Source organism: Oryctolagus cuniculus, chromosome 9 (assembly GCF_051225735.1).
Source record: "Oryctolagus cuniculus isolate XC-2025 breed Fujian yellow rabbit chromosome 9, ASM5122573v1, whole genome shotgun sequence".
Lineage (NCBI taxonomy): Eukaryota > Metazoa > Chordata > Mammalia > Lagomorpha > Leporidae > Oryctolagus > Oryctolagus cuniculus.
This window is the reverse complement of record NC_142875.1, coordinates 68,652,863-68,668,014: the sequence shown is the minus strand read 5'-3', so window position 1 is coordinate 68,668,014 and position 15,152 is coordinate 68,652,863. Positions and strand designations below refer to the sequence as shown.

General features: G+C 46.3%; 2 protein-coding genes across 10 annotated transcripts in view; both read right to left on the bottom strand.

Annotated features, from left to right (window-relative positions):
- Nucleotides 1-433: 433 nt before the first annotated feature.
- On the bottom strand, nucleotides 434-2,294 carry MLNR (motilin receptor). Its single transcript, NM_001099967.1, is given in 2 exon segments — nucleotides 434-771; nucleotides 1,430-2,294. Coding segments are annotated over 2 exon segments (1,203 nt in total).
- A 5,447-nt stretch (nucleotides 2,295-7,741) lies between these two features.
- FNDC3A (fibronectin type III domain containing 3A) overlaps nucleotides 7,742-15,152 on the bottom strand; it is a 176,692-nt gene continuing 169,281 nt past the window's right edge. For all 9 annotated transcript variants that reach the window (XM_070048856.2, XM_070048857.2, XM_070048854.2 and 6 more), the window contains one exon: nucleotides 7,742-10,293. In XM_070048856.2, coding sequence (XP_069904957.1) covers nucleotides 9,979-10,293 — 315 coding nt within the window. In that variant the 3' untranslated portion in view covers nucleotides 7,742-9,978. The remainder of the gene's footprint in view (nucleotides 10,294-15,152) is intronic.

Genomic DNA, 15,152 nt, shown 5'->3' with positions numbered 1-15,152 from the left:
AAATAACTCCTAGTATTATTAATTCTGGCTTCTGGTAGAGGCACCATTCTATTTACATCCTAAAGATAAAAATAAAACATACCCCGATGTCAGAGGTGGCCATGTTTAGGCATCAGCTCTTTGAGTCACTTAACTGTCCAAGGAGCAGTCGCATTTCCAAACAGAAGGAAGATTGAGACAATCTTTCCGGAAACCGTGTTGTGATGTGGGATTTCATGAAGCTTAAGTGAACCGTCTTGGGAGCACACAAAAGGGAAACCAGAGTGGGTGGTGCAGTTAGATTTCCTAGCTTGATTTTTAAAAAATCATGCCGCCCATTTCTTTACCAATTTGCAACATTTCAGCTAATTCTTCCCACTCGTCTTAAGACTCTCTCCTGTAGTCTCCAATTCCCTTCAGACCTGAAGTCCCAGAGCTGGCTTGGCTGTGCTGGCTATGCAGCCGTCTTTGTGTTAGCGCTGGTCTCGGTGCAGCCAGCTGTGTCTCCGCCAGTGTCCCCTGCAACGTCCTGCTCAGGGCCCCTGCTTCCGCACACACCACTGGGCCCAGCTCGGCTTTCGCGCAGCAGTCTGCGGGCCGCCGCTCTATACTTCTTGGAGATGAGGTTGTAGAGGATTGGGTTGATGGACGCACTCAGGTAGAAAAGCTGCAGCGCGACAATGTTAAAGTACTGGGAGAAGTACATCATCCGCGAGTCTTGGGTGTTTATGTAAATGATCCTGCCAACGTGGAAAGGCAGCCAGCACACTATAAAGGCCAGAACCACCACCACTGCAAAACAAGACACAGGCGCCGGAATTAGCAAGAGCACTCAAAATCAACTACGGACCCCCTCAGACACCATCCGCGGTAATAAGGAACTGTACAATCAATTAGGCAAACATTTTACGTAGCCAGATCCCTACGCCAGAAAAACCACCAGGCTGCAGACTGCAGCAATACTGCATCTCAGGCTCACAAATGTGTCACCGAGGCCGGACATAAACCAGAAGGAGCGATTTCCCCCAACGAGCCTTTTGTAGGCTCCCTTGCACACTCTCTGTTCTCCATCGGAAAGAACTCAGCGGCATGCCTTTCACCTTTTTGACGGCGGCAGGTGCACGGTAGCCCTCAGCGAAACAACATTCAGTAATGTCTTTGGCCTAATGCAAGGTACCCAGTCCCATCAGGGCTACTGTCAGTGACCCGCAATGGGACTGACACCCTCCACTCACCCATCCCGGACCTCAGCGGCTGCGGAAAATGACTGCTGCAGATCGGACCTGGGTATTGGGGCCCCCTGGGGTCCCCCTGAGCTCCTGGGGGGCGGGGAGACGGGAGCTGGATTTCTCTGGAAATACAGATGGTGGGGGTTGGAGTGGGAACCCGAAGGGCAGGCAGCTGGAAGAGGTGGCGCGGCCGAGCTCGGCAGGGACGCGGCTCCACTTACGCAGGACGCGGACGGTCTGCCGGTGGCCCCTCTCCCGACCCGTGGCCGCCGGGCCTCGCAGCGGGCCCCGACCCCGCCACAGCTGCCGCGCGATGAGCCCGTAGAGGATGCTGAGGCAGAGGAAGGGCAGGAAAAAGTAGGCGGTGGTAACCCACAGCATGACGCGCAGCAAGCCCAGCTGCGCGCGGCTCGGCCGGCACTCGCGGCTGAACAGAGCCGCGGCCTCCGCTCCGGGCCCCGACGGCGGGGACGCCGCGGCGGGCGACGAGGGGTCCAGCGGCACAGTACCGTTGCGGTCCGGGGCCGCGAAGACCGCGGGGTCCTGCTCGACGCCCACCAGAAAGAAGAAGGGCCCGGCCGAAAGCAGCGCCACGGCCCAGAGCGCGGCGATGAGCGCGCGGACCCGGCGGCGGGTGACCAAGACGCGGGCACGCAGCGGGCGGCAGATGGCCAGGTAGCGCTCCACGCTGAGCGCCGTCATGTGCAGCAGCGAGGCGTAGGTGCAGCCCTCGCCCACGTACAGCGACAGGCGGCAGAGCAGCTGTCCGAACACCCAGGGCCGCGAGCGCCACAGGCGGTACAGGTCGAAGGGCAGCCCGAGCAGGATGAGCAGGTCGGACACGGCCATGCTGCCCAGGTACAGGTTGGTGGTGGTCCGCATGTCCCGGTAGCGCCCGATCAGCAGCACGGTCACCACGTTGCCGCTCACCCCGACGGCGAACAGGCCCAGGCACACGGCCGTCACAGGCACCAGCGTGCCCAAGGGGAAGGGCGAGCAGCGGCGCTCATCGCACGGCGGCAGCGCGGCCCACGGCGGCTCCCGCGCGTCCTCGGGGCCGTCGCTGCCGTTCCAGGGGCTGCCCATGGGCACGCCGGGCCCCGGGAAGGTCGGGAGCCCCGCGCGTGGCCCGGCTCGGCGAGCGCTTGCTCTCCAGCCGCGCGCACTCGGACGCCTCGAGTGGCCCTTGCCCGGCAGCAACGCTGTCCGCGGGGTCCGCTCCCTGGGGCTCCGAGAGAGCGCAGTCTCCGCCCCCAGTCAGCGGCCCGCCACGCCCGGCCCGTGGTGTTCGGGGGGCGCTTCCCTCGCCAGCAGCAAGAACACCCTGCGGCCGCTGCGCGCGAGTCCTGCGCGTCCTGGGGACCGGTTCCTGAACCCCGCAGAGGTCGGTGACTGGGCCCTGGCGCGCCGCTCTGAGGAGTCCGGACCGGGATCCTGGTATCCTCCTGACTCCACGCCCCTTTTAGGGGCTGCGTGACCTTGGGTCAGTGCGGTCCTGGCCCCGCCCGGGTCACTTCTGTAAATTTGAGCGTGGTGGTGGTGGGGGAAACTGACCAAACAATTGACTGGATCATTTCAGGGATCCCTGAAATCCCGGATGTGATGAGCATACTTGCTTACTTTAAATAACAAGGCTGAAATACTGTGTTTTGTTTACGTATACTCTTATTTTCCGTTGTGATGTATTGTTCTTATGAACACAATGTTTTATAAACTTCAAGACTATTTTCTAACACTCGAAAAAACGAAAATTTGGGGAAAGGGCTAAAACTGATGTAGGTGGCAGTTCACCATGGTTTGGATGTCAATAGCTGACCCCTTATTGAATACTTCAAACTGAGTGTGTGACCTGGCGCCTTCCACTTCGTCCTCATCTCAGCTCCTTTGGCCGGTGAACAAAGTGTGTCTGCCCGGCCATCAACAGGCAGGACTGGGATTTGGACGCTGCTGGCTCCGTGACAGTGCCTGGGCCGCCACCCTAGCCAGCCGCTGTTCTGTTCTGTCCCACTGGTCCCAGCCCATCTGCTTTCCACCAAGGGGGCTATGATGAAGTTCTGGGAGGGACTCCACACACAGAAAGCCCTCCCTGCAGGGACAGTCGAGAACAAAGAAGGCCCATTCCCAACAGTCTGAGTGCCGTTCTTTCCTGAGGTGCCTGCCTGCTCTGTCACGTGTGTGCTCTTCATTATTTGTCCTCATTAAACTTTGCAAGCATGCGTACTGCTACTCTCTGTCCCACGGCTGAATTCTTTCTTGCGTGAAGACCAGGACTCTGAGCAGCAGATCCCTGACAGGATATTGGGCGGCCGGCGTGGGGCCCTGAAGAGGACAGTGGCCATCGCTTCCTTGTTCCCTCACACAGATTCCCCTTGATCCGGAGCCCTTCCTCACATTGCACCTGGGCTCCTGTCTACCTAGCTACCTTGTCACGTAGCTGAACGTCTTGCAGTGCGTAAAGTCTCAACCTCTGCCCTTTCCCTAGGGCCTAACACCTGGCTTTGGCCCAGCATCGGCTTCCCTTGCAGGGCTCTCTCCAGTGCAGGTGCCCCGGCCTGGATGGAGATGGCCCTGTGCCCTCCCTCATCGCTATTTCCACCCATCCTAAAGCCCGGCGTTGAGTTTGACTTCATTAACTTCCATGGGCTCTGGCCCTTTCACACCTAGCCACACCAGGGCTGAGCCAGCTCCCAGAGTACCGCTGTTGTCCTTGAGCACCCTACTGCAGCCGCAGTTTTGTTAGCCCAGCAGTCCCAGCACCTACCCTACCTCATTCACTGCCCCACCCTCCACACCGGGCTTCCAGCCTCCTTCCCCTCTTCCTCCTCCCTACTGAAACAGGTGACCTCCTACCACGGGAGACCTGGAAGAAAGCTTCTCTGCCCTCTCCCTGCCGCCCTCACCTGCCTCCCCGAGCTCTGCTGTGGAATGAGCCAGTAGCTTGTAGCTGCGGTCAGCATGGCTCCGAGCCCGCCTTGCCCCACCTTAAGGGGATCACTATGTCAACTTTCTCTCTGGTACCTCATGAGATTTTATCTCCTCTGGAGCATTTCCATGTGCCCAGCAAAGCTTCTTTATTTTTCTTTATTTTTTGACAAGCAGAGTGGACAGTGAGAGAGAGACAAAGGTCTTCCTTTTTCCGTTGGTTCACCCCCCCCAATGGCCGCTGCGGCCTGTGCGCTGCAACCGGCCGGTGTTTCTCCTGGTCTCCCATGCAGGTGCAGGGCCCAAGCACTTGGGCCATCCTCCACTGCCCTCCTGGGTCACAGCAGAGAGCTGGACAGGAAGAGGAGCGGCCGGGACAGAATCCGGCGCCCCGATTGGGACCAGAACCCGGGGTGCTGGCGCCGCAGGCGGAGGATTAGCCTAGTGAGCCGCGGCGCTGGCCCCAGCAAAATTTCTTAACAGTTTCTGCATTCATTGTTCCGCTTCTCCGTCATGATTCCTTGGCAGAGAAAATGTAGTCTCCATCTGTAGTTGATCTGATTTTCCATGGAGCTCTCAGCTGCTGGGCAGCCAGAGGAAATGAATGATCTGGCCTGAGGAAAGGACAGTCCGGTTTGACCAATTAATCAGACCCTCCAGGAAGTGTTCAGTTCTCATGAACAATGCGTCTTTTCCTGGGTTGGCTTAGGTGGAAGGGGGCGGGCAGGGAGCAGGTGGCTTAAATGTCCTTATGAAGCAGGAAGGGGTGAGGGGTGCCCTACTTCATGCTGGCTTCTGGGGTGCCAGGGCTGGCCTCTTTCATCTTGGCTGCCCTGCCAGCCTTGGAGGTAGAGGCCTCCGTCTGTCTACTCAAGGTGTGGTGCCTTTCTTTGACTCAGCCAATGCTTCAAAGGGCACCCGCATCCCGCCCTGGGCTCTCACAGGATGTGGATTCCTGAGTCTTTCTCATGTTGTCCATGTAGATCCAAGGCCTGAGGGTCTCCCCAGCCTGGGCTAGAGGCTCCCTAACTCCTTCCCACTCACCATGGTGGCTCCAATGCAGGCTACCTGGGTTTCAAATCCATACCACCCAACCACGGTGTCTGAGTCTCTGAGTGTTCTGGATCACCCTCCATCTGTTGTATTTTGCTCTCTATAGTGCATTATCAACAGGGATACTGTTGAATTTACTTAGCTATTCATTTGTTATCTCTTTTCACCTCCTAGCATTGTGTGCCAGAGGCAAGGCTTTCAGTGTGTTCATTGTGCTTTCCCTAGTCCCTGGATCAGAACCTGGTAAAAGCAAGACATTTAATAAATATTTGTTAATTCAGGGAATGAATGAATACGCTTCTGCTGAATCATGGGCCATTATTTTCTTGAGAGTTGCCAGCAGTGGAGAACAGTACTGATTGTTAATGGGTGCCCAGTAAGTATTCATGGGTAATCTAGTTCAACAGAGAAGACATACGCAGAGATGGATTACCAATGGGCCTTTTCCACAACATTGCTGCATTTAAGGTTCAAGCAGGACTTGGCCCTTAGGATGTATCTGAGCCATTATTATAATGGCTTTAGAACTGCATGTTTTGGGAAGAAATTGGGACCAGCTCCCTGCAGATCTGACCTGTTTTCTACTTCTTCTATAGTCATTCACCAGCTTCCTGACTTCATATTTCATCTGTAATAGGAAGTTCTTCGACATCTCTCTCTTTGGCCCCATGAGCCTTTCTCTGCCTGATACTTATGTGGGCAGGAGTGGATCTAGGTCTGGTGTGGCTATGACCCTGTGTCCCTGGAAGCAAGAGGCTAGTACATCAATAGGCTCTTGGCCTGTGGGCTGGAGGGCTCACAGTCAGCTTTTGGCAGGCGGGATGTCTTGGATAAAAATAAAGCTAATACTTGCCAAGAGCAAGGTGCATATATTTACTCATGAACTACAGCACTAGTGGGTGGGTGAGGGGTTCCTTTTTATATCTCCATGTTACAGATAAGAAGACAAAAGCATAGAGAAGTTACCCTCATTTACTAGGGCAACCAGTAAGAGCGGTTCAGTTCACTTCTACAGTCCAGTGTAGTCTCTTGGTGCGTAGACTGCAGCACTATCAGTTAAAGTGCTAGGTATCATCCAGATTCTGCTCGGGAAGTGTTTTCTAGCTTACAATACAGAAGCCTCATTTTGTGGGACATGGCAAAATCATCTTAGTACATGAGATGAAGCACAGCCATTACAGCACATTATGTGAAAGCATAACTCTGAGAGTTAGATGACCAGGATTATTGCAATCTTGGTTCTCTTGTTAACCCTTTTCTCTCCCCTTTTTTCCTTTAAGAACATGAGGGAGAAAATGATAAATCAGAAGGATGAAGGATGACCTTGAAGGCATATACATTGTTTTTTTAAAAAAATATTTATTTGAAAGTTACAGAGAGCAGAGAGAGAGAGAGAGAGAGAGAGAGAGAGAGAGAGAGAGAGAGTGTCTTCCACCCACTGGTTCACTTCCCAATTGGTCGCAATGGCCAGAGCTGCACTGATCCAAAGCCAGGAGCCTCCTCTGGGTCTCCTATGCAGGTGCAGGGGCCCAAGGACTTGGGCCATCTTCTACTGCTTTCCCAGGCCATAGCAGAGAGCTGGATTGGAAGTGGAGCAGCTGGGACTTGAACCGGCACCCATATGGGATGCTGGCACTGCAGGCAGCTGTTTTACCCACTACGCCACAGCACCGGCCCCTTTATACATTATCTAAAAGGGGGTGGTTAGGATGCAGAATTACTGCTTATGTTAAGTTTGGGGGAACTATTTTCTTTTAAAGTCTGTTTGTCTCCTTGACCAACATATACATGGATCTTCCTGCAAGGACAACTTATTCATAGTGTTGAGAAGGAGACCAAGCAAGGGGACGCTCAACTATGATGTGCAAAATTCGTGTTTGCAATCTTCAGGGAAAAGGCAGCAGTGATATGTGCAGTTATGTCCTCTGGAGCCTGGACTCACATCTCCTGTTTGTGTGGAGTGGTGTTCTGACATCCAAAATACCTCCCCACCAGCCTAACGTTATAAAGTTTAGTGCAGCATGTGCAGGTGGGGCAGTCAGTGACTCATTTGGCATCTCAAAAGTGATGAATGCCTGGGAGGAAGACCAGGGGATAAAAATTTTAGTGGAGGATGAGTGAGAGGGAATGTTGAACTTTCGGGAGTTGGAGGGCAGATCCAGCAGTACCAGTAACAGTACCAAGCAAGGTTCTGGGGCCCTGGAGGCAGGAGAAAGGCATCTGGAAATAGCTCAGAAATATAGGAAAGGTGAGGAGGGGTCAGGGATTTTCCTCACAATGGGAAGTTTACCTGGAAATCATTGTATTTTTTTTTATGTCTATAAAGGAAGCAAGATATTTAATGAATTAAACAGAATCAAGTCACTGGGCTAAAACTTCTGATTTCTTTGTTTAGTCCACTGTACTCTTATCCATATTAATAATATGGGTTTTCTTGTGTTGATTTGAATAGTGTTGGGTAAACTGTTTAAAGCTCATTACAGGAGGGGAGAACTTGGCATATCATTGTCTCAAACAGGCTGCAAATCATGAATGTATATGAATGCAATAAACATATCTCAAAAAAGAATGATACAACTTTTATTTTCCATGGATTTTAAAGATACTTTTGCTACATAGTTTATGTATTTTTATGAGATTATATTTCTTCATTTGTATGGAGCTCAACCTTATACAATTTCAAGATGATATGTTTGGTAGTGTATCTATATCTTTAAAAAGTTTAGAGTTTTTGGAATGTACAGTATATGAGGTAAAATCAAGATTACATTAAAAATTGTTTTCTCCTCTGCACTCATTTTGCAGTGAGGCTCAAATGGCAAGTACACTATTAAATGACATTTACTATCAAAAATAGGAATTCATTTGAATCACTATGAAAAACATAAGCCACTGTAACCTGCCACAGTGGCACATTTTACCATTTTAGACATTCAACTATATAGAAATCTCTGGGCTATTACACTCAAACTCATTTGTACTGCCAAATGTGGCACTTTTAAGAAGTTTCTAGAAAACAATCGCAATCACTGTTGTTTGGGGGAAGGTTATCACCCTATACATAAGAGATTAAATTTAAATAAAATGTAAACATACAGTATATTATAGTGACAGATCATTCTTACCACTCGGAAAGGCCAAGTTTATCCGTTTCTTTTTTGAACAAAGGTTAATGTTTTTTCTACAGCACAGATTATTTGACATTAAACACTTACAATACATGCCCATTCAGTTATAAGGGAAATTCTTCAGAGATCTTCAAAGCACAAAACATACGTTCCTTTTTCAAAGACTGACAGAAGTGCTTAGTAATCACTAAAATGCTAACATCAGCAACTAAAAATTAGTGATTCTCTACCCTAAAATTCAAATAATAAATTAAAAAGCTAGTTACAGGTGTTTTACAGATAACATGTGATAAAACAAGAAATTCAGATAGTTTCATTACAAACTGTATTATTACTGGGAGTCTTTGACGTCTAGGCAAGATGTACAATGTGATACTTGACAAAATTCAACCTGATCATCCAATAACTCACAAATGCAAGCTCACAATACATTAATGAATTATGTAATTGCAAAGTGCTCTAATGCAACATTAACCACATGCAATCAACAATTTGGGACAGTATCCAAACAGACATTATACATTAAACATTAGTTTTTCAAGAAAGAAAGCAGCTTGAAGTTTACTGGTGCAAAGTAATTTTGTCTTCAAATTTGGTGCCCCAAACAAAAAACGTTAGGTTTGATTATGAATTCTGATGGTGATGGCAGTAGTTATGGGAGAAGCAGCAAAACTTGTGGGAGTTCTTCAAAACTAGCCTGTATCAGATGGAAGGACTGAGTGTGTACATCTATATCTATATATATGTATGTATTTTTACACTTGGTATGTCTAGTTTATGTATGCCATATGAATCTGTATGTCCTTATACACCTACATACAGTTTGAAGGCTCACAAAACAGAAGTTATTAGGTTTGAAATTCAGAGTTGATTTTTATTACTTTTTAAAAAAGTAACTAGCTAAATGTCTTCTGTTTTTTTCCAGGTTCCAAGAAGAGGTACTTTTTGAGTAAACATTAAAATATTTTTAGGCCAAGTAAAAGCCTGTGCTTTCTTTATGTGACTCATCTGTGACTTCCTGTATATTTATTTGTAATGAAGAACTCCACATTTATCAAACAAGAAACTTCTTTTCTTATGCATATTCTTTCATCCAGTTTTTGTTTGCTAAGCCCCTCCAGTTATTCATCATAATCCCATTTACCAAATAATTAAGACAAATGAGGAGGTAGAAATATAGCACTAGATTGCTTTCACAGCATCAGACTTTTTTTTGTATAGCATGTTAGTGTAAATTCTATCCATTCCCAATTTTTCACTCGGTAATCTTTAAAACAAATAGATCAGGTTATCACTGTTAAACTCATGCTGACAGTCAAAATATTGATTATAAATTGTTGCCTCTTACAAAGTTTATTCTATGGGAAGGCATGTCAATAAAAAAAAGGAAACAAAAATGGGGAAAAAGAAGAAAAAAAAAGGAAAAAGGAAAAAAGAAAAAAAAAGCCCCAATCAAACACCTCCCCCCAAATTGATATTTCTCTGGCTTGTCCTCTAATAAAGTGCCAGCCTCTACCTAACAATATAAGCACTGAAAATGGCAAAAATGATGTGCTGTAGTCTCAATGCCAGTGCTAAATGCCACTGTTTTTGTAAAAGCAACACAGAAATAATTTTAGTATATGACAAAATAAAATGTAATACAGTGTTAAAAATAAAGTTATATTTCACTTGATTACAAAGTACTGAATGATAAAGGCAATCAGAATGGAAAAGAAAGCGAACAGCACCAGGATGACAGCGGCACACTGTTCGTCACTGAGCGCCCGCCGGGTCCTGGTGTTCTCCACAGAGTCTCTGTGGGCGCTGGCTGGCGGCTCAGTCCTCTGAGACATGAAGAGCACGGTGGTGCTGTAGGGGCCGACTAAGTCCTGGTGCCCCACTGGGTCTTGGCACTGGCGAATGGCACACACACGAAAGCGATATTCACAGTTGAGCTGAAGGCTGGAATACCGGAAAGTGGACTCGGGACCTTTGTAAATCTATTAATAAAATATCAGAAGGACAGGAAACAGAAAAGATGTTAGGATTAACATCTTTTAAAAGCATTTTTGACATGAAAGCAAGTGAACACCACTGGTTTTGTCTTTCAAATGACATTAAAAAAATACCTTGCCATTAAAGTTCTTGTCTGTCTGCTGTATAAGAGCAAGAGAAATTAGAAAAGTTAAGGATGTAAAATCTTCTTTCACAGAGGTTAAAGATGAATTAAGGAGAAAGTCATTGGAGATGTGTTCCCGAACAGCAACCTGGCTCTCAGGCTTTTCCCTCAAATATAAGTCCTTTTTTTCCTTTTTCTTTTCTTTTTTTTTGGTGTGAAATCATTCCATGAATGGAAGGATAGCATCTAATCTTACTCCTTCCATTATATCTTTGCCTAGCTGCCAATTTTCCACACAATTTCAAACACACCTGTTGAATGAAACCAATGCATAAGGCAAGCTTTCTATAGGTGTCCACAGTAAATCATTTTACAAATTTCTCAGATGAGATCATTTAGAATCACAGAGAAGGACCCTCTACTATGTCTTAAAGGGAAATAAAAACAATGGAATTCTTGGGCTGGTGCTCACTAGGCTAATCCTCCGCCTGTGGCGCCGGCACCCCGGGTTCTGGTCCCAGTCGGGGCACCGGATTCTGTCCCGGTTGCTCCTCTTCCAGTCCAGATCTCTGCTGTGGCCTGGGAGGGCAGTGGAGGATGGCCCAGATACTTGGGCCCTGCACCCGCATGGGAGACCAGGAGGAAGCACCTGGCTCCTGGCTTCGGATTGGCGCAGCGCGCCAGCCGTAGCAACCACTTGGGAGGTAAACCAACGGAAAAAGGAAGACCTTTCTCTCTGTCTCTCATTGTCTAACTCTGCCTGTCACAAAAAAAAAAAAAAAAAAAAAAAAGAATTCTTTTCAAGGGAATGTGTAAGTTAAGATGACAAGTGTGGGGCTGGCATTGTGGTACAGTGGGTTAGGCTGCTACCTTGCTACATCAGCAGTGCTGGCTTAGGCCCCAGCTGAGGTCCGGCTGCTCCGCTTCTGATCCAGCTTCCTGCTAATGTGCCCGGGAAAGTAGTGGTGGATGGCCCAAGTACTTGGGCCCTTGCCACCCATGTAGGAGACCTGGATGGAATTCCAGGCTCCTGGTTTTGGCCTGGACCAGCCCCTTGCTGCCACTTGGGGAGTGAAATAGCAGATGGAAGATCTCTCTGTCTCCTCCTGTGTTAGTCTGCCTTTCAGATCACATATACTAGAACTGCCTAGCCTGGGGTCTAAGCTCTCTTCTCCCAGTACACACTCCGTGAGATTTTAAACCATTACCTAAGAGCAGCAAGCATTAATAGTAATTGATTTGTAAGGTAATTATGAAGATGAAATGAACCAACAGTCCTTGTTAACGCACTGACCACAGTGCCTAGCATGTAGTGAGTGCTATGGAAGCTATCATATCCACAAATAAGCCCCATCCCTCTTACTCCAACAGAGAAAACCAAGGCTCTCATGATTAAGTGACTTCCCAATTGAGTTCCTCTAGTTAGCTGGTTGAGCTACGAGTCACATCAACCAACAGCCAGGTTAGCACTCTTCTTTAGCTGCCTCAATGATATCTGGGTTGTAAATCTACATTTTTACATATTGGTTTGCTCTAAAAGCAGCATGAAGATCTCCATTTCATTTTTGCTGTCTCCAAAATCTAGCATATGAGTATAGCAGGTATTAATAAAAGGCCCCTAAATTCATGAATTGACTATCAAGTCAAAATGTGGATGCTGGGAGACATATAAAGGAACTTTAATTGAAGAAAGTAAGCCTTATTATGAATCTTAAGGAAAATGGTGAATATTAGTTCTAAGGATGCAGATAAATGTTTCAAAGGCATGGAAACGTAGTCTGGGAGATGACAAAAGGAATAACAAAACAGAAGGCTGTTTTAGGAAGCCTTGTAAAACTATACACATAACAATGAACTTAATTTATTTGGGGTTTAGTGCTGTGGCACAGTAGGCTAGGCCTCAGGCTGTGTGCTGTAATCTGTATGGGTACTGGTTTGTGTCCTAGCTGTTCCTCTTCCGATTTAGCTCTCTGCTAATGGCCTAGGAAAGCAGTACAAGATGGCCCACGTTCTTAGACCCTTGCATTCATGTGAGAGACCTGGAAGAAGCTCCTGGGTTTGGACTGGCTCAGCTCCGGCCGTTGCAGCCATATGGGGAGTGACCCAGCAGATGGAAGACCCTTCTCTGTCTCTCCCTCTCTCTCTTGCACTCTGCCTTTCAAATAAATATATAAAATTTTTAAAAAACTGTGTGTGTCTTATGGATATAAAAAGTGAGTTTAATTGTTATTAATATTTATTTCTTACACGTTTCTGAATAAGCATGGTAATATTAGTTAGTGAAAAAGCCTCAACAAATGGCAGGAGGATGATGAGAGTTCTGGCAGAGAGGAGGAATACATTAAGTATGAGAAGTTTAGGTTTAATTCAGAAAGGGCCACTTCAGATATGTGACATTAAAACAGTGTCGAAGGAATCCTGATTGCAGGATTATGTATGAGGGATTGAAGAGAGCCAGGTGGAATAGGGGCTCTTGCTGTATACAAGCATAGTAAGGTGGATCTAGAAATGATTTTAAAGTAAGAGTTGTTAGGACAAACAATTCTTCCAAGAATTTAAATCTTGCAAACTGAGATGATATTGGAGCCTATGAGAATGATGAAATAAGGAAGAAGTTGGAAAAGAGAAGGAGGAAAGATGATGAGATCAAGTTTTCAGATGCTGGGAGGATACCTCTAAACAGGCATACATCTTAAAGCTAACTGTAGACACAGAATTGAGGAAAACACATTAACTTGCTAAAGGTAATTTAAGAAGGCTTACACATGTAAGAGAAGTTACTCAAATTAGCCTCAAGTTTGAGGTGAACTAGGTTAGATCTTAGAGTGTGAAAAAAGAATTAAGATAAATAATACCACTTTTACCTCTATCTCCATTACATATTTGGCCTTAGTAATAAAGGGAAAATAAAAATTCTAAATCTATATTTGGTCCCTTTGCTATGGGGGCCCAGATACTACTATGTATAACTAAAATCAAATAGCTCCTTACATATGCTATGAATCAATTATTCATTTATAGATGGGGTGAGACCAATATTAGTTAAGAGAATAGCAGCAAGAGATTAACATTTTTACTTTATATTTTAACAGAAGAAATGCAGACTAAAATCTAAGCTTACAAAGTTTGTATATTCCTAGTTGGGCCAAGAACTTTGAAATAATATCAACTACAATAGAATTTTATAGAAAAATCTTAAAATAAATTTATGAAGAGTTTCATAAACTGGAATTTGTCTTTATGTTAGCTTTATGATTATGTTATGGTGTGAAGAAAGACCAGTTGAGGAATGGGGACCAATAAAGGTGAATCCAATTCTTATTTGTATGTGTCTCTACCTCTATATCCTAAAAACCTACTTGGTTGGCTGGATAACTCATATTAACTTCAAAATAGTCCTGTTTTCTTTCTTTCAAGGATAAGAGTACAAGTTTCTATCAAAGGTACCCACTTTGCAAACTGTCCCTGTAGAGGAACAGATTGTTTAACTGTTGTCATTTTCTGCGTATTAACACATAACCTGATTATGTGTGAATAATATGCACAGTATTATTTACAGTGATTAAAATGAGGGGTTTCTTAAAAATTGATGGAAAATACATATTATGAAAAAAACAGCCGGCGCCGCGGCTCACTAGGCTAATCCTCCGCCTAGCGGCGCCGGCACACCGGGTTCTAGTCCCGGTCGGGGCGCCGGATTCTGTCCCGGTTGCCCCTCTTCCAGGCCAGCCCTCTGCTGTGGCCAGGGAGTGCAGTGGAGGATGGCCCAGGTGCTTGGGCCCTGCACCCCATGGGAGACCAGGAAAAGCACCTGGCTCCTGGCTCCTGCCATCGGATCAGCGTGGTGCGCCGGCCGCAGCGCGCCGGCCGCGGCGGCCATTGGAGGGTGAACCAACGGCAAAGGAAGACCTTTCTCTCTGTCTCTCTCTCTCACTGTCCACTCTGCCTGTCAAAAAAAAAAAAAAAAAAACAACATTCAAATTGTGTTTGCACTAAAATAAACTTACTCTTCCACAAACTTTTGAAGTCTCCTGTATAAGACAATGCTTTTAGCACACTACCTTTGGACTGAGTACAGACTCAATTTAAATTTTCCCTTAAGATATATTATGTATTTCATATTTAAATATATTTATTAAGACTTACAAGGCTTATGCTATCATATAATTTGGTACATATGGCCACATGTGATCTTTGTGTAATTTATGGACATGCTAGTGTGAATAATTGTTCTGTAGTGATCAATTCATGAAGAACAGAGAAAATCACCACAAAAAAGTACACATAGATAAAAAACCATTTAGCTCTTATCTGTGCCTTCTTCCCCTCTATCATTGCTGCAAATGATCTTAAGAGCTTTTAGAGAAGAGGTTAAGTTTACTGTGCATATAGTCTTAAATTTAGTGTGATTAACATCAATTTGAACTTAAAAAAACAAAAAGCCAAATAGAACTGTAGGCACCATTCCCAGATTCAAGTTGTAGGCTACTCTGAGGAACACTGTTCTTGAGAATCTGAGTTTAGGAGTTTAAGGAAGGAAGAAGTTGTACAGAATCCAATAGGCCCCAGTACAGGCAGTGTTGGTTTATTTTATCTGTCAACTTGACTGGGCTAACGGATGCTCACATAGGTGCTGAAACATTACCTCTGGGTGTTTCTGGAATAGACAAGCATCCAATTCAGCAGGCTGAGTAAACAAGACACTTCTCCACCGACGTGGATGTGCATCATCCAGTCTGT